Source organism: Oncorhynchus keta, chromosome 17 (genome assembly GCF_023373465.1).
Source record: "Oncorhynchus keta strain PuntledgeMale-10-30-2019 chromosome 17, Oket_V2, whole genome shotgun sequence".
Taxonomy (NCBI): domain Eukaryota; kingdom Metazoa; phylum Chordata; class Actinopteri; order Salmoniformes; family Salmonidae; genus Oncorhynchus; species Oncorhynchus keta.
The window spans coordinates 9017138-9031720 of record NC_068437.1 but is presented as its reverse complement, the minus strand read 5'-3'; the positions used below and the strand labels follow the sequence as shown (position 1 = coordinate 9031720).

Genomic DNA, 14583 nt, shown 5'->3' with positions numbered 1-14583 from the left:
TTAAATATCTATTCAGATCCCTACACAGGCTCAGAAACCAGAGAGGGGGGCTCTTCATTCAGTACTCCCTGTAACATTTTGGCTGTAAAGTCCTGGAGATTCAGCTATCTATTTGCCGCCTTTCACAATGATGTCTAACTTCTTAGATGTTTTATTAGTTTGACTAGTGCAATTTATCAATTTAGCACTATAAACGCAACAAAGTCCACCTTCTTCACTGTTAGTGTGTCGGGATCCTTCTCCTGCATGGCATTCACTGTAGACTGTGGGACATTCACTTCCATCTCATCTACACTCACTCATTCAGCTATTTTCACTGCCTCCACATAGGAGATCTGCTGGATAGCCCTGATCCTAGCTACTGCGACCTCCTTCATCCTTACAGGGTACTCCAGAAACTTGGGAACATGATTCCCATCATCACAACATGCTTCATCTGACTCTTCAGCTGCTAAATATTTATTCATTCAACAAACACTTGCCACTTGTCCAAACTTTTTACAATTGTAACACTGCAGCGGCTTCTGTACTTATGGTAATTACTCACTTCTTCTCAAGCCTTGCTGATGGTCTCCAAGCACCTGTAGGCGCCGGCTGCCGCCACCTAGGGGATGGAATGTAAATAGTGGAAGTTTAATGTCTGACTTTGGCCAACAACACTTACCTTTTCCTAAAACTGTACATGAACAACCTAATAACACTGAAAATAACATCTCTGCATATGATGAGGCTGAGTTGGTTGATGGGACTTCTATACTAGTCTCATTATACAGTATAACTGTACAGCTTTCATATTAATGCAATATGTGTTCAAATGGTTGCACAGCGATTTGTACCTATTAAAATGTATTAATGGTTTAAGATCTGGTTCTTTCAACGACCGAAAAACTGCAACATAATCTATTTGCTTACAGAAGTGATTTTGAAAAAGAGAATAATGATTCGGGAATATGTGCTCAAACAATCTAGATGTCACCATTTGACATTTTGTGGTACATCTATTATTTTAAACAAAATATAGCATCCATAGTCATGTGGATGTGTTAAGTGTTAAGTTCTCTAACTGAGTTTTTTTTATTAATGAGACTCCAGTTTGTAAAACGTTTAAACGTTCAGTCATTTAGCAGACGCCCTTATCCAGAGCAACTTGCAGTAGTGAGTGCATTCTTTTTTTTCGTAAACAGACATTGATATTAGTGGCAGCCTTTGCCTTCAGGGCCTGTGTTTGGAGGAGAGCAGCTTTTTATTGAAGCCACTGGGGAGTAAGTCAGTCCACTAATAATTCATTGACATACAATCTGCCCACATTAGAAACAGTAGCATTAGTGAGGGAGATACAGGTGAGTCATGGCGCCATGGTAACTGCCTTAAGCCCAGCGAGCCTTAGCCGGACCTCCTGCTTGGAAAGTGGGGCGTGTGTGTGTGTGGGGAGGAGGGGCGGTGGGGGGGTTTATTGGCAGGTGCCCTGAAGTGCCAGAAAGCCCAGAGCTACACAATTGAAACATGCACAAGTCATACCAACCACTGAAACCTGCAACAAACAAGTACCTGCAGAAGAAATGGGACCAGACCAGATATGATGAGCATAGGAATAAGGTATGAGATAAATGTGTCTGTTTGTGCCTGTATTTATACGTGCACACATATATATGTCTGTAGACAAGTACACAAGTGAATACATGTGCATATTTATTAAAGTGTTAATTCATTAAAGCATATTGTCACATGCCTGATCACCAGGCATTTTATTTTCCTCCTGTATGATCTTCAGAAGCATTACTTACACACACCAAATTAATGAAGTAAATCAACAATGGATTACATAATTAACTTCCATAACAACCTAACATTAACTTAACATCACCTCCAGCTGAGTACGGCCAGGCCCATTGTGGACACTAAAGGCATTAGAACACCTGCACATGTTCAGCTGAAACTCAAGAAACTCCAGGTCAGTGGACACACACACTGGTTACAATGGTGTAATGATGGGGCGGTGAGTCGGATGCAGGTGCAGGTGAAACATTTTAGTAAAACATCAACACCAAGAACACGACACTAACATAAGGCAGTACATCGAGACACAAGGACAACACCAACTGGTTAGTGAACCTGGGAGAGTGACATACGTATAAAGGGGAGTCTCAAGGCTTCAAAATCCTTCTCTAACCAGTCTCCTCCCCTTCATCTACACTGATTAAAGTGGATGTAACACGTGACATTTACATTTGACATTACATTTAAGTCATTTAGCAGACGCTCTTATCCAGAGCGACTTACAAATTGGTGCATTCACCTTATGACATCCAGTAGAATAGTCACTTTACAATAGTGCATCTAAATCGTAAAGGGGGTGAGAAGGATTACTTATCCTATCCTAGGTATTATATATATATGACATCAATAAGAGATCATAGCTTTCTCCTGGATTCACCTGCAGTCTATGTCACGGAAAGAGCAATGTTTTGTATACTCAGTGTGCTATCACACCATCATTGTTACTATTGGTTAAAAAGTGTTGCAGTAGGACATTTAGTTTCATTGCAGACTGTATATGAAAGACATACAGTAGATAAAGTGAAATCATGTATACAGACAAACATATATTTTCATATAGCATAGCCATACAAATGGCCATAGACAAGGGTATAAAATAATTGTAAAACTGCTACTGTATCCTTACAACTACAATGTGTATGTGTCTCACATAGGCATTCAATATCTGAAACATTAGAACGTATGCCTATATCAGTCATAAATGTCTACTGATAGCACAGTCATTACCAACAAGGTTCGAATGTCAAGATATAGTGAAATATAGCCTGTCACCTGAAGTGGCATATAACTGGTTACATGTCAATATCTGACATTTTTTAAATGAGATATGTCTGCCATTACGTCTATTTTTATTGATCAGTTACAAGATGAGAGGCTGGACACCATCGAGAGAGACAACCGTCTCCTGTCCTCCAAGCTGTCTGACATCGTGCGGTCCAAAGGTCTGGTCGACCACAGGAACCATTATCCCGAGAGAAGGTAAGAGGGCTACTCACGTTTCACGTTTAAGTCACTGTTAAAAACCTCTCAGCACTGTGTCACGGCAAGCAATACTCTCCATAGGAAATGTAATACTCTTGTGTTTTGCAGTGATATTATATGACGTTCAGGCCATTATTCATGAGATCAATAAGTATTTGATGACTAACTGTGGACAGTCTTTGTCAAAAGAAAACATGGTGGAATATTAAATGATTTTTTAAGGCTTGTCCATCCATCAAATCCTCTTTGTAGATAATGCCTCACAGAATGGTGTACTGATACTCAGTTCTGCATTTATTATTCGATTGTTTATTGGATTGGGAAAGTTGTAATTACAATACGCATAGAATAAACTGTCAAATCAAATCAAATGTTATTTGTCACATGCGCCGAATACAACAGGTCAAATCAAATCCTAGTTTGTCACGTGCGCCAAATACAACAGACCTTACAGTGAAATGCTTACTTATAGGCTCTAACCAATAATGATTTAAGAAGGTTAGAAAAAATATATAAATAAGTGTTAGGTAAAAAATAGAAAATAAAAACTAACAAATAATTAAACAGCAGCAGTAAAATAACAAGCGAGGCTATATACAGGGGGTACAGGTACAGAGTCATTGTGCAGGGGCACCGGTTAGTTGAAGTAATTGTCACGGTTTTTCGTTGTCTGAAGAAGAGGAATCGACCAAAGCGCAGCGTGGTAAGTGTTCATGCTTTTTATTGAAACTGAACACTACAACAAAAATAACAAAGATAATAACTGAAACAGTCCTGTAAGGTGCAAAACACTAAACAGAAAATAACTACACACAAAAACCACGTGGGAAAAGCTACCTAAGTATGGTTCCCGATCAGAGACAACGATAGACAGCTGTCCCTGATTGAGAACCATACCCGGCCAAAAACAAAGAAATACAAAAACAAAAAAAAGAACATAGAATGCCCACCCAAATCACACCCTGACCAAACCAAAATAGAGATATAAAAAGCTCTAAGGTCAGGGCGTAGGTCGAGTTAAAGTGACTATGCATAGATTATAAACAGAGACAAGTAGCAACATAAAAGAGGGGCTGTGTAGCCCTTTGATTAGCTGTTCAGGAGTCTCATGGCTTGGGGGTAGAAGCTGTTAAGAAGCCTTTTGGAGCTCGACTTCGCGCTCTGGTACCACTTGTCGTGTGGTAGCAGAGAGAACAGTCTATGACTAGGGTGGCTGGAGTCTTTGAACATTTTTAGGGCCTGGATGGCAGGAAGCTTGGCCCCAGTGATGTACTGGGCCATACGCACTACCCTCTGTAGTGCCTTATGGTTGGAGGCCGAGCAGTTGCCATACCAGGCAGTGATGCAACCATGGTGCAGCTGTAGAACCTTTTGAGGAACTGAGGACCCATACCAAATCTTTTCAGTCTCCTGAGTGGGAATAAGCTTTGTCGTGCCTTCACATCTTAGTGTGTTTGGAACATGATAGTTTGTTGGTGATGTGGACACCAAGGAACTTGATAAACGTAAACTGCACCTTTAGGCCTACTTTACACTGATTTACTGCACCAGTCCCTAGATGGGATTTACAGATATTTTAAGGGCTTTTAAGATTCAAGAGAGAAGTTAAAAGAGCAAAGAGAGATTTGTTTAAGTACATTGGTTACTGTAGCTTCATTCACCTCAGTCGCTCTAAAAACACATAGCCTATTAGCTATACAATTAGTCGCTACACATTAAGTCCCATTAACTCATTAGCACAAGGACACAGGGACAAAACAACTATAATTTAATGCACAGAGGGATCTGTTAGCAGAAAAAATATTTTATTAACAAAAGGCAGAGGTAGAACCACAGGTTCAAAAGTGGTGAGGCAAGATTTGTATTTTCTGGATCCTGGAGTTTTCCCTGTTGGACTAGTCTTGTAGGATTATGGCACCCCCACTTTCAAAGTTCTTCAAATTTTCCGCATTGACTGACCATGTCTTAAAGTAATGATTTACTGTATTTTCTCATTTCTCTTTGCTTCCTCAATTTCACGGCGGACAGTCTAACCACTGAGTTGGTTAAAGGTAGACTCAACTATATGACATAGATGCACAAAGTAAACAGTATGGTGGTTTAATTTCCACAACAACTAAGAGCGCTGATGCTCGAGGCTAAACTTCTCCTCTGTTTTGGGACTGCTGCTACCACTCTGTCACAGTGTGAAATGAACCCATGCACATGCGCAGATACGCTGTGTGACTGTGTGAAAGCGAAGTCTTGCATCTCACTTATCACAATATCTGCGATGCTGCTCATGGTCACGCTATTCGAGACTACCTAAGTGTTATAATGCCATATACAAAACACTATATGGGAAATAGTGTCAAGGACTAGTGCACTACTTACTACCTGTGCCATGAAGGCCCAGACCCTTTGGCTAAAGTCATAGTACCTTGGATGATGGTACAGTAGGTTACACTGAGCATACATAGTGATGTGTGAAAGACAGAACTAAACATTCTGGGTCTCTCTCTCTCTCGGTGCTGTAGTCTGAACGCTGAGAAGAGGAGGGATGAGCTGCTGCAGGTGACTAATCAGAACCAGGCCATCTACCAGCGAATCACGGACCGTGAATCTGACTACCGTCGCCAGCTCTGGTTGGACGACTGGGAGAGGGTGGTGCGCAGACGTGATGACATCGCTCGTTACCCTCGTGCTGTCGCCAACAAACAGGTGCGATCAATGTGATATACAAGTCCATTATAGGAACATTGTTTTCCTCTCTGAGATAGGCGAGAAACCGGAAGCAGAATTTTCATGCATTAATTGATTTAGGCAAAAGTGATTTGGCCTGAATTTCTGTTTGTAAAACTGAGGTGTGTTCAGTGCGCACTGAGGTGCATTCAGTTTCCCCCAAACTTACTTGAACAGACTTTGAGCTGTTTGATCCTGTTTGGTGGGTGTGGGAATGAAAGGCTTAAAGCAATGAATAATGTTTTAAAGGGTAGTGGCCATGCTGACAGCATTCCCCAACCCACAACCCAACCCCTCCCCGTTTTTCAACTGGAAGTTCAGTACAGATAATGTATTTATAAAGCAATTTTTTACAAAGTGCTTAAACAGAAACCCAACCTAAAATTTCAAATTGCAAGCAATGCAGATGTTTTCACGTTTTAAGGTAAGTCCCAGGTGTAGACAGTTTAGAAATAACAGAAATGTATTATTCGAACAGTGGCAGGCAAAAGGACAGGTCAAGAGTAGGCAGAGGTCAGTAATCCAGAAAGGTGGGGCAAATGTCCAGGGTGGCAGGCAGGCTCAGGGTCAGGAATGGTCAAAACCGGGAAACAAGAAAACAGGAACTATTGCAAAGACAGGAGCAAGGGAAAAATCAACTAACAAAACAAACTGGTAACAGACAAACAGAGAACACAGGTATTTTTTTTTTAAACCTTTTTTTGAACCTTTAGGCAAGTCAGTTAAACAAATCAAAATCAACTTTTATATTCTTCAAAGTAGCCACCCTTTGCCTTGATGAGATCTTTACACACTCTTGGCAATGTGTGTCCAAACTTTCCACTGCTACTGTATATATATTGACATAGTGACTGTGTGTGAGAGAGAGCAAGAGGGACCCATTTGGTCATTAGTCTTTACAAAAACTTCTGGTTGTCATTTGTCATGGCACCATCACGGTAATCCCCACAAGAGATGGGAAGCCCACCTGCCTGCTCTGTCCCTTCAGTACTCGGACACAATATCTTCTTGAGCAGTAAAGCTGTTCCTTCACTCAATATTGTTCAAGCTGCAAGCCAAAGTAAGTAAGAGGGTGGCTTTGCACAAGCCTTTGCTTGTGCAAGCCACAACGGCTCATAGGAGCAAGAGCCTATCTCCTGTTTCTGTAGTGTGAGGCAGCACGTACACCCCCTGGATAAGACAGGGATCAAACTGTCCAACCTTCAAATCTCAGTAAGGACACTAACAACAAGGGCACGTAGATGGTTATGCAAGCCATAGGTATAACTATATTGCATATTAAGTTGTTCCATGTCGACTGGAAAATGAGAGGCATGTACAATTAACCATGACAAAGTATTTTATTAGATAGAGACATTGTCCTACAGGTAATAGTTATTCTTAGAATCTTAGAATCACTGGTGTTCAACAAACATATTACTATCTACACAAAGTCAACATACTGTATGATTGGCAGAGCAATAACATTTCTGTATTGTTTTTTTGCAGAACATCTTATTGAACCTGTGACTAGTGGTAGTTGTAATTTTGACTGAACACTTCAGGCAGTTCAGAGAGATTGGATAAGCCTGCCCTCCTATTCCTCATCAGTAAAGTTAGAAATATTAGTAGTATCAGTGGGGATGATATTCCGAGTTGGTTTCTATCAGCTATATACGGAGACAGGAGTACAAATTATGCAAAAACGTTAGCATGGATGGAAACCTAAAACACAGATGGTCAATGTTCAACTCATGAAAAGTGCACTAGTCACAATTCAATTCACATATCCTACTGTTTTTATTGTTCACAATAACTGTATTCTCCAGTTTAGTGCATGCCATAACCAATCAATCATTCACTCTATTTATCCAAGTGTGGTCTTGGATAGCACAGGTAGGGATGACAAGGTTCACACTGTTAGGCAAGAAAAAGGAACACTGAACTAAACTAACCAATTGTACAAATCCATTGCTCTTCAATCCATGAAAGGGAGTAGCTGAGTGCAGACCCTTGGAAGAAGGGGAGGGTATCAAGGCATCTTTCAGCCATTTTTGTGCCCCTCCAGCCAGCCCTTGCTTTCTATGGGAGAGCATCCTTACCTATCTACTAGTGGGCAGCTTGGTCAGTGGCACCTGGAAAGACTGAAGGGGGAAGTGTCTGCTGGAGGAGCTGCTGGGGTTGCCCATACACAGCAGTGACATCATAGTTTCCTGAGAGCTGGAACACGAAATAGATAAGTTGAAAGGAACACTGTCAGGTCTGGGGCAAATGAACTAACATAGAAAAGGATTTTCTTTCAAAAAACTTGGTAGCCTTCAAATCAGACAAAATGAGTTCCACGATGTCTTGTTGTGACAGTAGCCAGTTAGCAAAGGCTAGCCAGTGGGCTAACTAGCGAATGTTAGACAGTAACCAAAGATTTTTTGTAACTGACCCAAGATAGACCAGAGCCTGTCGTTTCCATGTGAGAATATGAATAATAGTGGACAGAACAAGCAAGGAGGTGGGCAGAGCCAAGCATAGAGATGCTATTGGTACGTTCTAGCATTTATTTGCATATTTCCGTTAGGGAATGCCTACTCTGTGTGTATGCAGTTGTGAAGTAACTCAATTCGCCCTTGCACTCCTAAACCACACCATTTTTAGAAACTTTGGCAAAGGGTGAAGTCTACAAAACGTGTTTGTTAGAGAATCTAGTTTGGAAAAAGAAAACTGTATTTGAGATCAAATGTTTAATAAAAAATGAGCAGAATGTCGGCCAAAATCCATCTTGATCCATCTCCTCCCGCTGCCGGCCAGTGGGCTTCCTCTCATCACCATATTTGGTAGTGAGTGGAAACGCCAACCGGATGCTTCACATTTACACATCCGGTGAGATAGCTGGCTCATTGTTCTATCTGTGGTAGCTGGCTTCATATAATAGCCAATTAGCCATATTAGCTAGCTACTAGTAGCTCCCCTCCACTGAGCTCCTGCAAACTCCTCGCACACACTGGCTGTTGTTCTTCTTCTGTGGGGTTTGACATTGGCCGTTGTTGCCGGGACAGCCTAAAAACACACCTCATCGATACAGCTAAGACCGAAAGTGACTATTGCCAGAGTCCGTGCTATCCAGTATCCCTAACTGGGCTGAGCGGAACTGTACTTCCTCAGTGGTAGGGAGGCGAGCAGGCCAGAGGTGGATGAACGCAGTGCCCTTGTTTGGGTGTAGGGCCTGATCAGAGCCTGGAGGTACTGAGGTGCCGTTCCCCCACAGCTCCGTAGGCAAGCACCATGGTCTTGTAGCGGATGCGAGCTTCAACTGGAAGCCAGTGGAGAGAGCGGAGGAGCGGGGTGACGTGAGAGAACTTGGGAAGGTTGAACACCAGACGGGCTGCGGCGTTCTGGATGAGTTGTAGGGGTTTAATGGCACAGGCAGGGAGCCCAGCCAACAGCGAGTTGCAGTAATCAAGACGGGAGATGACAAGTGCCTGGATTAGGACCTGCGCCGCTTCCTGTGTGAGGCAGGGTCGTACTCTGCGGATGTTGTAGAGCATGAACCTACAGGAACGGGACACCGCCTTGATGTTAGTTGAGAACGACAGGGTGTTGTCCAGGATCACGCCAAGGTTCTTAGCGCTCTGGGAGGAGGACACAATGGAGTTGTCAACCGTGATGGCGAGATCATGGAACGGGCAGTCCTTCCCCGGGAGGAAGAGGAGCTCCGTCTTGCTGAGGTTCAGCTTGAGGTGGTGATCCGTCATCCACACTGATATGTCTGCCAGACATGCAGAGATGCGATTCGCCACCTGGTCATCAGAAGGGGGAAAGGAGAAGATTAATTGTGTGTCGTCTGCATAGCAATGATAGGAGAGACCATGTGAGGTTATGACAGAGCCAAGTGACTTGGTGTATAGCGAGAATAAGAGAGGGCCTAGAACAGAGCCCTGGGGGACACCAGTGGTGAGAGCGCGTGGTGAGGAGACAGATTCTCGCCACGCCACCTGGTAGGAGCGACCTGTCAGGTAGGACGCAATCCAAGCGTGGGCCGCGCCGGAGATGCCCAACTCGGAGAGGGTGGAGAGGAGGATCTGATGGTTCACAGTATCGAAGGCAGCCGATAGGTCTAGAAGGATGAGAGCAGAGGAGAGAGAGTTAGCTTTAGCAGTGCGGAGCGCCTCCGTGATACAGAGAAGAGCAGTCTCAGTTGAATGACTAGTCTTGAAACCTGACTGATTTGGAACATCGGAGGGATCGAGTGTAGGTTTTTTCAGAAGGGGTGCAACTCTCGCTCTCTTGAAGACGGGAGGGACGTAGCCAGGTAAGGGTTATGATTAAGGTAAGGAATAAGGTTAAGGTTTAGGGTAGGGACGTCCTAAGGATCCCGGATAGCACTGACCCTGTTCCCAGCAAGCACAGACAACCTCTTCCACCTCACGTTACCAAATACCCGCCCACTGTGTTTGATTGACAGGTCTAACACACATTGAAAATGAAAACGCAAAGGAGCAATGAAGAAAGGAAATAGAAAAATTATGCAACTCAATTTTAGGGAAGGTGTTCCTAACGTTTGGTACACTCATCAGTGGCGGCTGCTGAGGGGAGGACGGCTCACAATAATGTCTAGAACGGAGCAAATGGGAGTGCATCAAACAGATGAAAACCATGTGTTTGATATATTTGATAGCATTCCACTCATTCCACTCCAGCCATTACCACATGCCGGTCCTCCCCAATTAAGGTGCCACCAACCTGCTGTGATACTCAGTGTATATGTGGTCAAATACTTATAGAGCATATGTTGGCTGTATTTCTTTGTCAGTGGAGGTCTGTGCATGTAGGAAGGGGAGAATGGACCTCCCTTTTACAAGAATACAAAGGATATATATATAAAAAAAAGCCTAAAGGTTAATAGTACTGGGGCAGCATATAGCCTAGTGGTTAGAGCGTTGGACTAGTAACCAACCGAAAGATTACAAGGTCAAATCCCCGAGCTGACAAGGTCAAAATCTGTCGTTCTGCCCCTGAACAAGGAAGTTAACCCACTATTCCTAAGCTGTCCTTGAAAATAAGAATTTGTTCTTACCTGACTTGCCTGGTAAAGCAGCACTATGCAGAGACCTTTTTACACACTCCAATTCATTTACAAGCATTTCAGGTGGCAGTCTGGAACACTTTTTGGAATCTAAAATGTGCTCGCTAGCTACCTGGGAGATGAAAGCCCTGCAGTTTCAAATCTAATTTTATTAATCACACCCGCCGAACAACAGGGAAATGCTTTCTTACGAGCCCCTAACCGACAGTGCAGTTTCAAAAAAATATGGATAAGAATAAGAGATAAAAGTAACAAGTAATTGAAGAGGAGCAGTAAAAAAAAATATATATATATATATACAGGGGGGTGTGCCGGTACTGAGTCAATGTCCGGGGGCACCGGTTAGTTGAGGTAGTATGTACAGAGTTAATTAAAGTGACTATGCATAGATGACAGAGAGTTGCAGTGGTGTGGAGAGGGGAGGGGAGGGGGGAGCAATGTGGATGGTCTGGGTAGCCATTTGACTAGATGTTCAGGAGTCTTATGGCTTGGGGGTAGAAGCTGTTTAGAAGCCTTTGGAATGTCTAATAATGATTGGTAGCAAAGAACTAGCCAGGTCCCATTCTGTACGTGCTGTAGCAAACTATTGTCATGTCATGTAATGTTTGGCATGACAATGAAGGAACACAGAGAGGTTGACTTAAAAGTGCAAACAGACTGGACCATCAGGCTAACTAAGAAGTGACGCGCATACCTTTGTTCTCGTGTCCCCCTTCTTCTGTAAGTAGAAATCCAAGCGGAAGGTGAAGTTTGCGGGCAGTGACTCGGGACAACGTGAGAAGTCTTCCGAAAGCAACAGCTACAGTGACACCAACACTGACCAGGAGGTGGAGGAGGAGGTGGAGAAGAAAACAGACAAAAACAAAGATACTCTAAATGAATGATGAAGTGGAGAAAAAAAAACCTTTTGAAATAAGCATTACTATTAGTTTTATTCAAAAGTCTGTGATGTTGTATTCTTTCATGCCATCAATTCCTGTTTTAATAAAGAGGTGCTATGGCAGAAATGTTTTGTGTCAGTGTGCTCGTGGGTGGTGTAGTGCTAAGTTGCCCCTAGATGCTCATCTTGGGTATAAGTTTAGCATTCTCCTCATGGGCACTAATGGTTAAGGTTAGGATTTGGGGAGCGGGAGGATCTGTACCTGAGGGAAACTTCACTCCGGAGTGCTCGTGAGTGGTATGCACCTACCTTAACATTGCACTTCTCTCCCACTAGATGGCAGCAAATGCATGAGTATTGATGAGAGGACAATTTGTATTTCCTTAAGCAGGGCTCTGTTAATTATACAGGGGAGTAGAGAAAGAGAAGAGACAACATATATTACCTATCTGAAGACAAATGACTCTTCTTGCCAGGAGAGGAAACATCCAGATCCGAAGAGGGGGTAACAAACGAGGGGGCATCTCACCCCATTTGGCTCCAACTAGTTACTTACTCATCCTAGAATTTCAACAAGGTCCCTGAGGTTTGTACCATATTTAACAGAATGACCCAGGGCCAAAACTCATTGAACTCAGGGTTCTCTCTATCAATGTTTTCCTTTTTAAGAGCTTTCTCAAGTCTAGGTCCAAGATTTAAACCCAGTGTTATTTGGAAGATAACATTTTTGCACATCTGCCTTGTTTTGTTCCTTGTTAAAAAAATATTTTTTTTGGAACAGTAACATTCTCACACTAAATATCTAAAAGTATTTGTTTGTGAGGGAAGCATTGGAATATGCCTTGACCGTAAATGTTTTCGGGCCAATGGGTTTCCTCTAGTTGTGTAATACTTTTCCCACAGTGAGTTCAATTCAGTCGAAGTGCGCCTTGCTCACAAGGCCAAGTGCTGCGTTCCTCATCTGGGCAAATGGCCAATGTTTGAACCAGCTTCTCCAGTCTGTGACCCCGGGATGACACGATTACCTCGCCCAGCAGCTGCCAGGGCTTCACCGCTCTCCTGTCCAACACACAAGGCGGACCAGTCTCCCGGTTTGTGGATTCTTATATTTCTCTATACACACACAGGGCTGGCTGCATGCGGACGGACGGACAGACTGCATCATCTTCACGACGATAATAATGAGCTTCATAAAGAGGCCAGCGCCGACAATACTTCTTGGGCCAAAATATCAGCTTCCGTTCTCGTATTGTTTAGTGTGCTTTCCATTTCTACTCTAAAGGGTTCCTCCCAGGGCTCTGCCATCTGGCCCATTCATGCTCTCTTTCACTAACAATAAGATATTAATAACCAACACATCTGTGTGATGTCAGCCTCCGAGAGTAGATGGGTCCGACGGCCAAGACTTATCACTTTCGCTTTCCTTTCTAAATTTACAGTCACTCCTCTGGGGGCCTCGTATAGAGTGTGTGTTTGTGTGCTCCCTATGTTCACAAGCGATAAGCCACTGCGTTGAATAATTCCTATGATGCCTCTAATCAAAAGAACAGTTTCAATTGAAATTTGTCAAGTTCAAGGGACTGTTATTTTTACTTTACAAACCAAAGGATAGAATTACAGTGGATATTTCTCCACTTGTTTTTAGGGCTGATTCTGTACACTAGGGAGCCAAACTAACCTGTACTGGGCTGGGTCGGTTACACATCCACCATAGTTGCAGGAACTCTAAAATGTGGAAAGAAAAGTTCAGAGCCAGTAGTTTGGTTTGGTTTGGTTTATAGTGTGAAAAGGGAAGGCTACAACTGCAACCCATTCTGTGAGTTGGCTGGTGAGGCTAAAACCAATGTTTCTTGTTCGCCTGACTGTGTACTGTGCTTGACTGAGTTATTCTCTCAGTCCACGGTTTTCTCTCTTTTTTTTTGGTCATGTTAGTTTCCAGTTTCCTGCTCTCCTGGTTCACACCAGTTTGCTTAATGATAATTCTTGTTTCCAGATGCACATGAACATCATGACAGTAACGCTAATGCGTTAGTAACAAGCACGGCGAATTAACGTGTACAATCCCAAATGCCACCATATTCCCTACATAGTGCACTACTTTTGACCAGGGCCCATAGGGTAGTGCATTATATAGTGTGCCATTTGGCCCAAAGAACTTGTACTTCACTGTACCTGGCTGTCGAAGCAGCAGAGAACCGCTCTCTGTAAGAATGTGTGCTACACAGGAAAGTGTCTCTTCCAACAAGTCATTAGTGTGGCTTCGTGGCTGTGATAAAAAAAAAGGTACAGGTTTACAAGAGCGGATTAGGAGAGCGCAGTGATTCGCAGTGACCCTGTTTCAAGAGGTGACATTACAGAAGACTGTAGTACCCCTCTCACTGTCTGACACACACACACACACACACACACACACACACACACACACACACACACACACACACACACACACACACACACACACACACACACACACACACACACACACACACACACACACACACACACAAAGAGAGAGAGATAAATAGATCTAAATTGCATTCTGTAGAATTAGAAAGGTATACTGTGGACTAGCGGTTAATGCAGGGTTTCTCTAACTTGGTCCTCAGGACCCCAAGGGTTTTTTGCCCGAGCACTGCACAGCTGATTCAAATAATCAAATATAGTCATGTAGTGTTAGGGCAAAAAAAACAAAACGTGCACCTCTTGGGGTCCCGAGGACCGAGTTTGGAAAACGGTGGGTTCGTGCCACCACCTACAGCCAATATCGTCGTGGTTTAGAATCCGGCCCGCTGCCTTCGTGACACACTCTCTGTCTATTTCTGTCCAATAAAAAACAAATCCTAAAAATTCAATCTTCCATCCTGTGACACTTCATCCATAGAAACAT

General features: G+C 43.2%; 1 protein-coding gene across 1 annotated transcript; it reads left to right on the top strand.

Moving 5' to 3' along the window:
• Nucleotides 1-1473: 1473 nt before the first annotated feature.
• Nucleotides 1474-11704, top strand: si:ch211-284k5.2 (sperm axonemal maintenance protein CFAP97D1). Its single transcript, XM_035790227.2, has 5 exons — nt 1474-1596; nt 1871-1951; nt 2918-3036; nt 5556-5739; nt 11545-11704. The coding sequence occupies exons 1-5, from the start codon at nt 1504-1506 to the stop codon at nt 11698-11700; spliced, it is 633 nt and encodes a 210-aa protein (XP_035646120.1). The 5' UTR covers nt 1474-1503; the 3' UTR covers nt 11701-11704.
• The last annotated feature ends 2879 nt before the right edge of the window (nt 11705-14583 follow it).